The sequence below is a fragment of the Augochlora pura genome, chromosome 5, assembly GCF_028453695.1.
Source record: "Augochlora pura isolate Apur16 chromosome 5, APUR_v2.2.1, whole genome shotgun sequence".
Classification (NCBI taxonomy): Eukaryota; Metazoa; Arthropoda; class Insecta; order Hymenoptera; family Halictidae; genus Augochlora; species Augochlora pura.
Window position 1 is genome coordinate 1,709,113 of NC_135776.1, and position 16,421 is coordinate 1,725,533.

The window sequence follows — 16,421 nt, forward strand, 5'->3', positions numbered from 1 at the left end:
CGCCGAAAAGATATTCGCGTATCCTCGTCGAATCACCGCCGCGGGCTGGCGTATCCTCTCGGGGAGCACCACTGGTCAGAATGTTCGGTCGTTAGACTCGCATCTTCGGTATTTAGTTTCATTTTAATAATGAAAGATGGGTCCAGATAAGAATCTTGGTCCACGCGGTGCTATCTGGCCTGTCTCTCTCTCGGCCGGTTCGACCCATCGAAGCGTCATAATCGCGGTGATTCCTAATCGATTCGCCGATTGTCCCTGCCCGGTCCGCGTTAATTGGATATTCCAATTAGAGCTCTCGAAATCCACGCCGTCGATCGCTCACCGAAAGACGAGCAAAACCCGTGCTCGCTCGACGAAAACTGCCTTCCACATTTCCAATAAACGCCGAAATCTATTTCCCTCTCTCGAATCAACGCGTCTCCCCCCTGTTTCCTTATTCTCGCGAGAAATAATTATTCGAAGAGACGCTGTCGAGCATGCGTCGGAAATATTCCGCAGGTTCTCGTCGCGTGGAGGCCAAGGACCCCGGGTGGGTCGTCGACGGGGCCCGGTGGCTTCTATTAGAGGCTGCCAGGGGTGCGTACCCTGGAATTAAGCTCGCCCCTCAATTTCGGGAAAGACACGAGTTAGACGTATAAATTTGTGCGGATTGGCGTGTAGCTTGGTGGGCCGAGGAGGCCGGAGGAGCAGGCCCCGGAGGTGGCCCCGGCCGGCGGGGGCCGGAGGGGCCCCGAGAAGAGAACCGTGTCTCGCAGCGTGTCGTGCGGCCGGCCAACAACATATCCTGGGCTATGGTGGCCGCCGGGTGATCGAAGTAGAACCCCATCGAACGCCCGTGGGAGTGTACACGCCCGTGGAATGCAGTTCTGATTTAATGAGACGCGCCGCTATCTCGCCCCGGTTCCCGGAATCCGACGCGCGACGGTGCCCGCTCGCGCGCGAATCCTCTGTCCCGCGGGGCTTCCTCCTTCGCGGATCCGCTCGCGATTTCGGGATTTCGCTGGCGGAGGATCGACGCGGGATCCCTCCGGGAAAGCGACGTTTCGACTCGGGGCCCCTCGGGAGATCCCGTGGCCACGGGGCACCGATAATTCTAATGGGTTCCGCCGAAGAAGGACACGGCGGTCCCGAAAAGAAAGAAAACGAGAGAAAGAGAACGGCCACGGCGCGCCTCGGAGAATCCGAGCGGTGGGACGGAGGGGCGGAGAGAGGAGAGAGGAGAGCGAGGGAGAGAGAGAGAGACGACTGGTTTACTATCAAAAGGGTGCCGGTCGATCGGCACCGAAGGCGCGCGAGCATTAAATCGGCCAATGCCAATAAGTAACCGAATGCCGTGGCGTTGTAGGTGCGCGCGCTGATAATTAAAAGACGATACAATAAAGCACGTATCATCGGCCGTAAAACAGAGGGCCCGGGACCAAAGCCACCACGGTGTGGGCCGTACCGAGCGCTCTCTCGGTCACTTAGGCCCCGCAGAACCCACGCAGACGTCTTGTCTCGCCTCTCTCGCTCGCTCTCGCCTTCACGCTCTCGCTTCTTCTCCTTTCTCGGCGCGGACCTCTCTCTGGCCATAACCATAAGGCATCCTTTATTCCGGCCGTCTCACCCCCCCGGGCCCCGTCGCCGCAGCCGCGGCCGCTGCCGCCGCCGCCTCCGGCACCTTTCCATCGGAACGACGAAAACCATGCTTCCACGCTAATCGTCGATAGAGCGAGAATAACGAGACTACTCCCGCCTTTTAGCCCCGCGTCGCGTCCTCCGCACTCCTCTCGCGAGAAACCTCCTCCTGCGCGGCGAGAGCAAAACGATCGCGCAGCCTCGGACCCGATAGCCTGGAAGGGCGACGGTGTTTCTGTTCCAGGAACCAGGATTCCGAGCGATTTACTGCGTTTTCCCCGGCAAAATCCCGCGGCGCCGGCGCGTTTCTGCTGCGCGAATAAATCTGGGGACGACGCGCGACGTGTCCCGGTCCCCGGCGAGCAGACAATTCGGTGTTGCACCCCCGCAGAGGCTCCGGGCCCCGTCGTCGGGTCCAAGGGGCGAGGGAGGCGCCCGGGAGAGGGACGGACGGTCGGGTGGAGGCCGAGACGTTTAATCCGCGAATTTAATTCGTCCGCGATCACGTTAAATCAGAGACGTGGCGAAGGGTAACAAGTAGTCCGCGCCGGGATTACGACTCTGGAACACGCACGCGTTGTAAGCCGACCATCGCGCTGCGAGCAACGCGAGAGACCTCCCTCGAACGTTGTTCACGGCGAAATTTATTGGGCCCACGGACCCACCTACAACGCCGGCGAAAACCTGAGAAACCGGACGGTTTCGTGATCGTTCGCTCGCTCGTTACCACGTTCGGGAAACATTGAGAAAAATTCGATTTTTAATAGATTGGTAACACGGTTCGATTCGTCAGATTTCTCTTAGCATACTGTAACCCTGTTTCCGTTGAATAATGAAACGTTGTCAGAAATATTTCCCACGTAATGGGGAATATGCATGCCTGTCGATTGCTACGGTTCGATTGAACGATGCTTTTATACTTTTGCAGATTTGTCGGACGTGCCGGAGAACCTGCCAATGGCCGCGCCAGGTTCGGAAAGTCCTCAGGCACTGAACTACTCTCAGATCGCCTCCGCGGCGGTGGCCGTCTCGCAGGGAGGCCAGGATCCCTCGGTCTCGAGTACCGAGACCCTGCTCAGGAATATCCAGGGCCTGCTCAAGGTCGCGGCCGACAACGCGAGGCAGCAGGAGAGGCAAATCAACTACGAGAAAGGTCAGTGGCAGGGCTTTCTTAAGACACTCGAGGCTCTTCTCCCTCCCTTTCTCTCTCTCTCTCTCACTCTCTCTCTTTCTCTCCACAATTTCATTATCTGCCGGGTCTCGCGGAGCCACATTAAGAGGCATTAGTCTCCGACCCGTCGACGAGCTTCGCTACGTTCCCTCATTTCGTACCTCGCTCTGTCTGTTCTCTTCCTTACTCCCCCACCATGTCGACTCGAACAGCTCGAGTGCCGTTTTTCCATCGTCGACGCGCCGATCGCAAATCTTCGATCCATTTCGCGCGATTTTGTGGACGAACCTGTAACAGAAAAATAATACAAATGAAGGTGGATAATTTCAATTTTATTAAAATAATGAAAGAAATGGCACCGAGCTTGGAAAAGTGATTCGCCGAACTCGAATGCGCCGACGGAAAAAATAGGGGAATTTCGTCGCGGCAAATAGGGTTGTTGGCGCAGGATGGCGATAATTAAATTTCGACTATAATTGTCTGGTGGAAAGCATCGCGCTCGCGGCGAAGTCCATAACTCACGCGGCTCGTGCTTTATTGGACGGATATACGCGTCCGCGGCGACGAAAACGCGAAACATCCGAAACGCATTTCCATAGAGGCATGCATCATGCTGTCGTCTCCTTAGCAGCAGTTAGAAACATAGTACCCGGGCTACCGTTTTAGATAATTACGCCAATTAACCGAGCGCCGCGGGATCGCGCACGAGAGCGCGCAGAACCGCGCGCGCGGTCCTTGAGTTTAATTAAAACGATTCACCGTGAAGCAACGCGCCAGCACGCTCCGAAAATCGGACCCGCGTTCTCGATCTCCACGCACTCATAATAATACGCATCGCGAGTCGGATCCGACAGACTTCACGAGCTAGGAAGTTCTCGCGGTCTTGCTCGGGAGGAGCGTTAATTAAAAAGTAGTGAAATGCAGGTGGCTTTCGTCGCGTTTTGATCGTCGGTCAATTTCAATAATTATTCGCAGATCGAGATAGACGACGATGAATATGTAGATGGATTACAAAAATATGGATAGCTTGAAACGATTACATAGTCATATTTATCTGCAAAATGGTTAAAACCTAGGACTCGAACGATCGAACAGTTAAACCGCCGCGCAAAGATTTCTTCGAAACGCGAAACCTCGAAAGTGTAATTCGATAAACGGGTTTCCGACCGGTCGATAAATCGCGCGCGGCCCCATGCAAATCGATCCGATCGTTAATTCGAGATCGATCGGGGCCGGATCTCCGTTTCATCTCCTCGTAATGACGCGGGCCCGGCAAGTCTCGGCCCAGGAGGACAGGCCTCCGTAGTTAATTATAATCGGCTGGAGAGTCATAATCGCCGATGAATTACGAATGATCGCGAGGGATAATAGAACTCGGCGATGAGACGGTAGACGAGAAGAAACGAGAGACGCGCGGCGCAGCGCGACGCCGACTATCCTCGTGTGTTCGTTCGACGGTGGAAACGGGTTTGTTGCTTCGTCGCTGCGGGAACTTCGAATGCAAATTTCGCGAACGCAGCACTCCGGCCAGTCGTTCGTTTAAGATTACAGAGACCCCACGGCGGAGAATCGTTTAACGATCGCGCGGCTCTCGAGAACCGAGCCGAATTGAACCGAACCGAACCGATCGATCGATCCGTCGATCGAATGGTGAAACGCGCACGGGGGCGGGCACGTGTAACGCGATAGGAGCACACGCCGCGACGAGGAGCCAACTTTAACTCCGCCAAACGTCTCCGGGACGTATAGGATCCCATAGAGAACAGATTGGCCTCGATTCGAGGTACCGTTTCGAGCGCCGGCCAGCTTTACATCGTCTCTCCGCGTACACTCAACACACGATCTACGACTTTTTCTAGCTTCCGACAGATACACTGCCGATGGCCCCCGCTTCGGAATACTTTACAAATTTATTAAACAATGTTTAGACAGGAATTTACACGCAACCTACAAGCACGACGATTTCATAAAATTTTAGTAGGCTCCAATACATATCCAACGATATCGTTTTAACAATTTTAGCTCTTTCTCTGCTTGTACATTTTTGATCTATGGACACCTGCTACCAAAAGTAACCCCGTCTACTTGGAAAAGAAATAGCCCCTGCGAATTGGTGTCCAATGTTCCGTGTTTACACTTGGCTGCTCCGAATGCCTCGGGAACTCGAATCGATCGAGAATCCGCCTAATCAGAAATTGCCAAAGATCGGCATCGTTTAGTAGAGGATGCGGGCTTTTATCTCCTTTGTCCGTGGAATCAAAGATCGCTCGATTACCCATGGACATGGAGTCCGTTCGACGAGTTCATCCGCGACATCCCCGTGGCCGGTCGGCTTTGCGGATTCCTCGTGTCCACGTGTGCTCTCGTGCTCGGACGGTGCACAGAGTCTTAAGCGGACAGACTCGCCTCGGCTCGCCTCGCCCCGCCTCGCAGCGACCAGCGCGAGAAAGAGAAGCGGAATCGGCTAAAGAGGCGCCGAATCGTGGAGCGGGACGAGGAGAGCAAGAGGACCGATAGAGAGAACGTCGAACGGTAGAGGCTATCAAAGTAGGAGGAACGCGGAGAGAAAGAGGCGCAGGGACAGGGCACAGGGCAGATTCGAGAGGGCGCACGGGGGGGAACAACGGGGTAAGAGAGGGCCGATTTAATACTCGAACGAGCCAGCAGCTCGTTTTACACCAGATGGTTTTACATACGGCCGCTATCGTGTTACCGAGCTTCTCTACGTATGGGTGCACGCGTCCTCGTCTTCGTCGCTTCGGCCGCGCGTTCTAATACGCGCGGACGCGCCAACGCGAGCGAGATTCCTTCCACGAGTGGCCCTCTCCTCTTCGCCTCTACCTCCTCTTTCTCTCTCTCTCTCTCTCTCTCTTCGATCATAGAACATTGACAAGAAACATTAGCCGTCCTACACGCTGCTTCTCTTCTACAATGAATGCTTATATTCTACAATATAATATAATATGAAAGATCGGTGCGTGTACATGGAAGAAGTTTATTCGACTCACGCGAAGAGCCGCGTTAAAATCCGGTAAAGAGTCGCGCGAGGGTGGAATGTTTGTTAACGCACGTGAAAAACGAAGAGGCGGGTCTTCTTGGGAGAGGAGAGGAAGGCTGGAAGCGAGAAGCGGTCTCTCTCTCCCGGTAAGTTACACGCCTCGGCGGAGAACAATATGAGCTCGACTGAGAGAGAGAGAAGGAGAGAGAGGATAGACCGGCTCTTGGGAGCAGCAGCAGCAGTGGCGGCGGTGGCGGCAGCGGCAGCGGAGGCTGCTATCTCCGATGCTGGCCGAGATAAGGCACGGGGGAGGGCACACACGGCGGGAGCTGTGCAAAGATTCTGCCGTTCCCGTGTCCACCGGATCCACGGTGCCCGTGGCGGGCCGCTTAAGGCTTAAGGCTCGAGGCTTAAGGCCCCGAATAGAAAGAGGGGATTGAGTTGTAGCCGCGAGTGGAGGATCTTATGTAGATTCCTTGTAGATCGTGCACCCGATTCGATCGCGATCGGCTACCCGGTACCGGGTTAATTAAAATTGTACGGACCGGACGTCTTTCTTTCTTTATCTCTCTCTCTCTCTCCCTCTCTCCTTGTTTCAGCTACCCTCCCCGTCTCTCTTCCTCCGGTCCTCTTTGTGTCTTTCCTCTGTCTCTCGGTTCTACATCCTCCTCGGTGCCGCTTTTGCTACTCGCTTTTTCCTCTGGCCGGCCGTTCCCCGATGCAACAGCACGGCACGGCACGGAACGGCGTCGACTGCACCGACTGCACCGGTCGCGGCGGCGGCTGCGGCTGCGGCGCGGCGCATCTCCGCGTAAGCTCCTTCGATTTTTGGCCGCTGCCTGGGAGGCTGCTTACGTGAAATCCTATTACCGCGAGCCACGCCGCGCGACAGCGCAACTAACCCTCCATCCAGCCCCGTCACCATCTCTCTCTCTCTCCCTCTCTCTCTCTTTCTCTCTCTTCTCTGCGCGTGTGTTCCGTGTCTCCGTGTCTCTTCCCCTTGTTCGCTTCTGCCCGAACAGGATCCTTCGCGAGACCTCGCTGCGCTACCTCGATACGCGCTTCTGACTGCACTCTGTTCTAACGCATTCTTCGATCCTCGATGTGAGCGGATAATCTTGCAGACCCACCTGTAACAATGCCAACAACTTATTTTAAATAACGAAAACACCTCCAAGAATATTGTACAAGCTTTAATAATAAGTCTCTCGGCTGAACGTCGAAGAAAGACTTTTCTAGCCGCCGTCGAATAGAATCAAAGTTCAAAGGTCCCGCGGCTGGCAACGTCCGAGTTCCCGGGACAAACGCAAACATCCACTGTCAATTTCCACGTACCGAGGTATCTTCGGAGACCCTCTGCAGTCGTTTCCACAGGGTCGAAACACCGTCTGATTGATTTATGCTTAACCCTGCCAGGGAACGACCCCCTGTCCCCCACCGTTGCCGTCTCGCTCGCTCGCTCTCGCGCTCCCTTCGGCCGGCTACGAACGGTGCCTAACCGAGGCTATCTCTATATCGGTCGGCGAGCAGCCATTATCGCGCAAACTATGTACGCACACGTGTATCGATGGCACGCTCGTTTTTTCACGAAGCGTTTACCTGGCTGTCTGGTTCTCCCTCCACCCCCGCGCGCGAACCTTCTCGTTACTTTTGCTGTACAGGTATGCCGGATGATGCTCCCGTAGAGCTTCCTGCCTTTCGCTTCGCGTTTCGAGTGGCGTGCTAGCTCGATCGAGACGAACTTTATTTATTCGGAATGATATACGAGACGCGAGATAGACAAAAGAGAAACACCGAACAATTGAAACGAATTTCACGTGGCCTGGCAAGCTGGAGGCTGGAGGACTGGCGTTTCGGTTTCCGTCGGGCCCCCGAGCAGCGAGGCGGCCTTTTAAGGTGGCCAGGCTCGTGCAGGAGTCCCGAGGATCGATGCCCCGGTTTTATCGCGTCGGATGTTTGCTTTAATTACCTTGTCCGCGTTGTCTTAGATTTAATTAAGAATGGGTACCGCTTTATTACCCTGGAGACGTTCGTCGGCGTGACCCTTTTCCCGGTCGCGCACGAGCCGGCAACAAATAACGGGTTTGCGTGGCGAGGAGGACGGGAAGAAGAGAAGACGCGGGGGGGCTGCTCCGGCTCCGCGTCGAAGACGGTGTAGTGGGAGGAGAGACCCGGAGAGCACACGGCTCTCGCCGAGGATTCCTTCGATGGAATCGATCCGGGGTCCGGTCGACGAAGCGCGTTCGATACGCGAGGAGGATGGTTCCGCGGCTGCTGCCGCTGCCGTCCGTCGCCGCACCGTCGCCGCACCGTCGCGCCGCGCCAAGAGCCGGAGCTTGAACGACTTCCTCGCTGCGAAGTCGATTGCTTCTCACGGTTCCCATTATTAACCCGGCCGTAATTTATTACTTTCCGCCTTAATAAGCATAATAATCGCCGCGGCTCGCTGTTCGCGCGCTCGTAGCCCACGACCTCCGACCCCGGGACGATCCTTAAGGTAGCCTGCACGCGGTTGCCGATATTTATTACGATGATGCGTGCCGGCGCTGCCTCTCGAGTCTTCGTTTCGACGGAGCCTGCTCGCGATCGCGCAACGCGCTCCTCCAATCGTAATCACCGTCCCTTCGGGCAGACGCTCGGAGCCCTTTCGGGGAAGCCCTGACAGGCGGCCACCCGTCGGACGGATAGGGCTCGCGTAAACTTCGAGCGCGAACGGGCAACCGTCGAGAATTAATAGAGAAGAGCCAACGAATCGTTCGAAACGACCAGAAAACCGATCAGAGTCGCCGCGATTTCGTGAAAGAGAGAGAGCGTAAATCGTGCGAGGTCGAAAGAAAGAACGCAGAAGTCGATCTCGAATGGGCAAAGTCTCTCGAAACCCGAGGCCCGCGAATGGTAATAGGAGCATCGAGTAAAGGGGCCGGAGGGGCGGAAGACGTGAAATACGAGTGGAGCCTGCGAGGGCGAACGATGAAATCGTAATTCCCGAGAGTCTTCTTCGTTTTAGCGGTCCGTGGCCCGCGAACCGGGACCCTTTTCCTTCTCTATTTATAGCGGACGGGACCGAGAAGGCAGATCGGGGGGAGGGCCCCGACTGCTCCGACTCTCTCTCTCTCTCTCTCTCTCTCTCTCTCTCTCGGCGTCTCGTGTATGCTTTTTGGACAGTCCCGTGTTCGGGACTACCAAACTCATATTGCCCGAGCCTCCTGGCGAGTGGCTTTACATCTGTGTTTCGAACTCGGCAGTCGATCACCCGGGTATCCGATACAAATTGTTCGTCCCACAAATTCTACTCGGCTGACGACCGCGCGATGGCCAGGCCCCTGTTCAATAATCTTTCGACGTGGTGGCCGGGTCGCGAGAGGAATCGAGTGAATCGAGTATCGGGAAAGTAAAAAGAGCGTCAATTCGAAGGCTCTCCAGTCGCGAGGTAATGGCGAGGTAATCGCGAGAATGGCAGAGTCCGACGGAGATCGCACGGCGAGGGAGTCGACACCCTTTTGGGCCCAATCCCGAGATGCATCTGCGTGTCCGGCGCATAGAGGGGCCCCCGGTACGGTTCGTACAGTTCCCGCGGTTCCCCCCGCGAATCGTGTGGCCCGGTTCGAACTCGAGGAATTTTCATAACGAGCAAGCCTGGTAGCCGGTCGCTCCGGGCCCGGGTTTCTCCGAGGGAGAAAAAGGCGCCTTTAATGGGACACGTTGGCGCCCGGGTCAGGGTGGCCCCGTTGTTACTCGTTAATTCCTCCCGCGACGGAGAGCACGCACACTCTTGCCCCGAGGGAGGGAGCGGAGAGGGGGAGAGGGGGGGGTCCCGGGTGGCCCCCGGATGGGCCCCGGGTGGCCCTCGAGGGTCCCGGCTATTCTCGCGCGAATCCGTGGATAACGCAAACGAGCGCGAGCCAAAGGTATGCGCGCCGCCAGTATGCGATCGAGAGAGAGAGTCCCCGGAGCCTCCACCCTGGCTCTGGCCCGGTCCCTGGCTCTCCGGCTCTCCGGCCCGGCCTCCCTTTCTATCGGCAACGGCCACCGACCGGCTAAGTAGGAATAAAAACGCGAGACAATACGTTGTCGACGCGACGAGGCCCGTGTCGGGTTCCCACCTCGATGGGCCTCGGAACGCGGTCGATTCTCAATTAAAGAAACGCTGGAGAATACGCTCTCTCCCTCTCTCTCTCTTTCTTTATCTTTCTCTCTCTCTTTCTCGGCACGCCGTTTGCGCCGTTCCCTTCGCCACCGTTGATTTTAAATGACCGTGTCTTCGTTAAAAAGAAATATCGGCGAACGAGATGAAACCGGGCTCGCGCTGACACGAGGAAGTCGAAGAAACGCGCTCGCGGAGAACCAGGCGTGCGCGACGCGCGTTTGCTTTCGCGAGGATGGCCGCGCCGTGTGAGGTGCGACTACCGAGGGAGAGAGAGAGAGAGAGATAAAGGAAGACTACAACAAAGCCTCGAGCAGGTAAACGAGGGGGCAGGAATTTAAGAGGAGAGGGTCTCTGCTCGACGGTCGCGGGGAGGCTAATAAATTATGCCGGACGCCGCAACAACTGGTTGATTATTTATTTACCAATAAAAGGAGTCGCGAAACGGGAATCGAACCCGCGTTCGACTCCGAGAGTAGTCGTCGATGCCCTTTGGAAACGAAATGCTGCGGCGCTGGCTTCCACGGTTGCACCCTCGAGCCACGCTGTCACGCGGCGTTGGAGGTAAGATCGAGCAGCATCGATCAACGAGAGACTAAGATGAGCAGCGGTTCTGGATGCGACATCGACGATCGTTTTTAAACGACGAGCGAATAAGGCGAGCAAAACGCAGATCGAAAGGGTAAAAGACCAGTTTGGAATCTGATCGATGTTTCGACGCGGCCGGCTTTCCAGCGAACACGGTCGCGCAATGATCGAGGTCCTCCCGTAATCTTGTCGGTCGAAGCATCCCTTATTCGGTACACGGGTCCGGCTGCCCGGCTGTCGTTGACACCGCGGACTTTTCTCGGTCGGGAACGGCCGCGGCGATAAACCGCGTTGTCACCTAAATCTCGAATTTAACGATCCCAGGGACATCGATCCTCTCTCCCTTCCCTCGCGATCGTCACCGACGCTCGTCGGCCGGCGAAATTAAGTAACAAAACGGACGAGAGCCGCGTTTGTCTAACGATCCCCCCCTCCCCGGTTTTCCCGGCACGGAATCGAGGCGAGCGAGTCGCGTCGACGATTATAAACCGAGAATTTACGAGCCGGGTGGAGAAGGCGACGTCCGCGGGAGACGAAGATCTCGCGGATTTCTTTCTTTCCCGGCCGCTATCTTCGCGGCGAGTCGCGGCCGCGCCGCACCGCGCCGCACCGATCCGATCCGCGCCGGTCTTGTACCGTCGAGACTTTGTTGCCGGCCAGAGAGGGTTTTATCGCCGCCGCCGCCGTTTTAACTGTCCTCTCTCGCGGGAGAGGAGCCTCGGAGACCGTGAGGTCCTTCATCTCGCGACCTTCGCTCGATTACGAGCCAGCCTTGATCGGTCCGTTCCTCTCTTTCGACGATCTGCAGGTTCGAGGAACTGTCCTGCCTACTTGGCAAAATCCATTAATTAAAGAATTCGCTCGGCAGTCGGATTCGACGAAGCGTACAATATGAAAGAGGAACCGAGCATCGAGACGGCTCGCGGAATCTCGCAAAAATCCGGCCAGGAGAAAACGAGCCTCGATCGTCCGCAAAAAGGCAAATTGCATTCTCGCGAGGCTGTCAAACGCGGGACGCAGCGTCGCCGGCCATTCGATCGTTCGTCCATCCGTTCCATCCGATGGGATTATTTATTTGCCTGGAAAACCGTAGGCTACGATCGGCCGATGGAACGCGAGTCGGCCGACGCACGAGAGACGGCGAGCGAAGGGGGAGGCGTAAAGAAACTTGACCTACCGCAGTTTTAACTACCGTTCAATTATACAGTTTGCTTTCGGGTCGTCGCGCGGCCGAATAAACCGTGTAATTTACCGGCAATAAAAGACCGAGTGGTAACGGCCACGGGAGAGAGAGCACGCGAAGACGGCTCGAGGAGGATAGAGGGAGGATTGTGTGTCGTTAACGACGCCGTTTACTGCCGCGAGGAACGAATATTTTGTTACAACTCTCTATCTCTCCCTCTCTCTTCTCGTTTGCCTGCTCTCTCCACCGCGGGACGCAATTTCAGGTGAAATCGCGTCTCGTCCGGTCGCGGCACGCTCCGCGGCCCCGGTCGGCGGGATTCGGTCATTCGCGAAGCCCCCGAGTCGTCCTAGGAAGCGAGCATCGGAAACGTTCGTCTCGCGAGTCGTCGACGTTAAAGAATCCCGTTTCGAAAGTGTCTCGTCGGACGCCCCGCGAGCGCGAAAGCTCCGATAATTGGCCCTCGAGCGAGACCCTGCGGAGAAACGAGCCTGATCGCGAGTGCCGTGCCGGTGGTGACGGACTCTGCGCGAGTTCTCGCCGCGGGACGCTCGGAATTAGGTGTAAATCGAGGAATAAACCCACGAGCGTCGGCCTCGGGCTTGGAAATTACAGAGTTACAACGTAATATATAATCTAATCTCCTTTGGGAAGGAATTGTAAACTCGACTCTTGTATACCATTCCTTGCGGTCTTTTAAGCAATTATAAATCGCCCCGTATCTCGTACATCTCGCAGAAATGAAGCATCTTACGGAAAAAAAATAAGACGGTACGAACCCCGAAGAATAGAGTCGGGAACAAAGCGGGCCCCTGTTTTGGCCGGCTGGCTCCGAGATCGACTTCCGACTGTGTCCACTCGGTTCCCGTTGACGTCTTGTTACGGCAACGTGTTATTTAGAAGCGAGGAACGAGCGGACTCGCACTTCCGTCGGGGCCAGCGAGAGACGGAAACAGAGATATATCGGGCCCGAGACGGGGGACCTCGTTCGCCGTCTAGATTACTTCGAACGAGACTGACCGAGAGAGAGAGAGAGAGAGAGAGAGAGAGCCAGACGACCGTGTGCCGCGCGCAGACTGGTTATTAACGCGTCCACCTAACGAGGACGGGCCTCGATCGGGCCTCGAACGGGTCTCGGACGCCGCTCTGCGAAACTCGGGACGGAGAATACCTTGGCCGGCTGCACTCGTTCAAACGGATAATCGCGACGATAATCGTCGGACCGATGAAATTGGACGTGCCGGGGATATCGAATGCGCAACGCGTTCTCTCTCTCTCTCTCTCTCTGCGCACCCGGACGATTTCCATCAGCGCGGACATTTTCTTCGAAAAAGATTCGGTTGCCGTGGAAATCGTCCGAGACGAACGCAACGCAGATTTCTCGGTGAGCTGGCGATCGTGCAAATTATTTCGCGGCCATTGTAAACGAATAAAGATAGAAACGTGGGCGTGCATGGTAGACAGAGGAGCCGCCGCGTCGTGGAATTAGCAGTCGTTATCGTCGGTGGAAGGGTACTGGAAACGAAAGAATTCACGAGTGCTTCGCGCAAGGGACATTCGAATAAAGATACGGCGCGGAACGATCTCGCGAACACCGATCGTACGTCGCCGATCGTAGGTGAATAGTTTCGATATCTCTCTGCGGAAAGGTGACCGTGGCCTACGAGACGCCACGGTGGCCGTGTTCGCCGCTCCGACTCGCTCCGGAGATACGGCGAAGAGCGTTTTCGCGTTTCAAGATAATCCTTCCTTCCTTCCTTCCTCTCTGCCTTCCTTCGGGAACAAAGAGAGAAAGAGAGAGGGTGGGAGTCCTCCGGGGATATCTCGCGGAGTTATTGCACGACTGTTCCGTTGCGCTTAGAAAGCATCGCGCGTCGGCGATATCACCGGGCTTCGATTCATTCCTTTCGACAATCTTAATTTTTCTGGGGAAAACCTATGCCAAACATTCCTCTGCTCCTCTCTCTCCCTCTCTCTGTGCTTGGCACTCTTTCTTTCAGTTTCTCTCGTTTTTCCAGATGAGATTTAGCTCGCGAACTAGATGGCCAGGGGGTAGAGGTTGATCGATAGGGGCCGCGTGACTCTCCGATATTGCAGCCCGGCCACCATTCCATTTTTCTAGTTATACAAATTTCTGCGGCGCGGACGTCACCGAGGCAATATTGCGTTATGGATCGTAGATCCTCGTCGATCCGTCGTGCCGGCGCTCGCCGATATTGTCGCGTTAACGGTGCAAGAATTTGCTCGCGCGTTGTTGTCCATCGCATCACCGTCGCGCCGATTGCAGACAAATATTCTAGGTGGGAATCGAATTTTCAGCTGAAAATAAATGAACCAATGCTTTAACAACCTCGAGAAAAGATGCGTTGATATTAAAAATGTCGCGAATATTGATAAAGTTGGATTCGAATGACTCGATAGATCTTGGCGCAGTCAGACGATCTCTGAATTGATTCTGGGCCCCGAAGACGGCTGGATAAAGTTCCGCGGATAATCCCGAAGAAACCCGACGCCTGCTCGCGAGCAGTAGTTTTAGTTAGCTCGCCGCCCCGGCTCGCGGCGCGGCCGGCTAGCTGCGATCTAATCTAATCCTATTTTCGTTAGATCCGTTAATGGTTAATGGGAGGCAAAGTGGTCAGCGACCGGAACAAGGCCTAAGTCCGTCTTAAATCCTGTAGGAGGGAAACCCTTGTAGCCCTTAGCTACAAGGACCGTAATCCGCGCGGGATAACTATTGCCCCCGTCGCGTCACCATCTTGCACGGTCTATCGGATCGTGTGGGACCGTTCGAAATCTTTCATCGATCGAGTCGACGTCGGGCAACCGACGTTTGCTGCTTCGAAACGGGGGTTTGGTTTATTCGTCTTGGCTTGGATAACCGTTGGGGTGTATTCGAAGGGGTTAAGTGTGCCGGTCTTTCCACTTTCCGGACCGCAGACAATTAGAATACCGCGCGCGCGGAGAAACATGCCCGCGGGAGAGGACAAACTTGCCGGTAGACGAGCGATCGTTACGCGCTTATAATATGCAAGGGTGGAAACAATAATATCGCTGTTTCTGGCCAGGGGAAGGAAATCACCCTGCCGGAGCCCCCACGCGGATTAATCGCGTGCCGGCCTCGAAATTTATGAAATAACGCGCTAGAAACCTGCCACCGGTTAATCCAGACGGGCTGGATCGAGACGCGGAACTTACATTTGTCGGACTCGCCTGGCCGCGATTCTCCGTTTCTACTTGTCGGCATACCTTTCCGTTCGAGCTCGATAGTCCTCTCTTCCTTTCTCTGTATGTGGAAGCTGCACCTGCGGAGCCGCATCCTCGCCTCCGCCGATTCCTGCAAAATACAACCAACTATTAGAATCTGTTCCGCCAGAGTTTGCTCCGCCGAAATTGATACGGTTCGACGGAAACGTCTGGGAAGAATGAGAGATCGGGACGAGAGGTGAAAAGCACGCGCGTGGGCGTACGTATCGTCGGACTCTGAACGGGGGACAGCGGGGCGCGTAACACGAAAGCTGCATTATACTATTCAAACGATTGCGGGGAGCACGGTGCGCCCGGCTAAGTTGACATTGTTGTTTCTGAGGGTGGCCCCGGGGCCCGGCGAATATCTTAGCGCCGCGCAGAAGCCGTACACGCGTACGCGTCGTCCTCCTCGTCCTCTCGTCGCCGCCGCCGTCGTCGTCGTCGTGCAAGCCCTCCGGGGATGCGAACGGCACGACCGTTCTGCCACCGCCGCCTCCCGTCTTCCTGCCACCATACACTAATCAATAACCATGAATCGCTCCGGTAACAGTGGCATGCACGTTCCGTTGCACCGTTATTGTTGCCGGCCCCGGAGTGCTCGGGCTACCGTGAATATTATTATCGGCGAGGATCCTAGGCTAGATCCCGCCTCGCGATACCGCTCCACGCTTCGCCCTGCGAACCCTTCGCCACCACCGAATGCCGCGCGAAATATACCTGTGACTGCGACTGCGACAGCTGTGTCCCATCAACCCCTCCTCCCTCCATCCCCACCTCCGATCCTTTTTGCTATGCGAAAATACGACGCTAGCCGCTATCAACAACTCCTCCCTCGTTAGATCTTGACTCAACGTTAAAGTTTCCTGGGGTGGCCATTTTTAAAGCCATTCGTTCGGCTGCTAACGTTCCAAACAATTATCGAAGGATATTTCAATTTAAATTTTCAACTACGTAAGATCGACCGGGTATAATTACTATACGTTCTATCTAAAATCGAGGGCGACGGAGTGAAAGGGTGAAGGAATAAGGTGTGCGGCGGGGACCGATGTAATCGCCGAGCCGGCGTCGATTCGAAGGGATGCCTATCCGCGCGCGACGATCTCTAATAAAGTTCAATTATCTCCGGAAACGTTAGGCACACCGAGGGAAAGGTGGAGAAAGGTGGACCTCGGGAACAGGGTTTTTCGCGGTGGTGTGAGGACGCGCGAGGGGGCTGAAGAGAGAGAGGGAGGATACGGGAAGAGGGAGAAGCGGGTCGTCGGGCGCCCTAAAGTCGAGTATAGAGAGACGAGAGAAAGAGAAACCGGGAGAGATGATAATCTAAACGATCGCAAAGTGGGCTGCAGAAACGCGCCGAAATTGGCAATAACGGGGTGGACGGGAGGTGGGGGGGGGGGGGGGGGGGGGGGGAGGGGGGGGGCCGGGGGAGGAAAGGGGCGGCCGCGTAACGTATACGCCGCATACGCTCTCTCTC

General features: G+C 55.8%; 1 protein-coding gene across 2 annotated transcripts in view; it reads left to right on the forward strand.

Annotated features, from left to right (window-relative positions):
* Window positions 1-16,421, forward strand: part of Dac (dachshund family transcription factor) — a 179,035-nt gene that overhangs the window by 120,290 nt on the left and 42,324 nt on the right. For both annotated transcript variants that reach the window (XM_078181128.1, XM_078181129.1), the window contains exon 7: window positions 2,546-2,770. In XM_078181128.1, coding sequence (XP_078037254.1) covers window positions 2,546-2,770 — 225 coding nt within the window. The remainder of the gene's footprint in view (window positions 1-2,545; window positions 2,771-16,421) is intronic.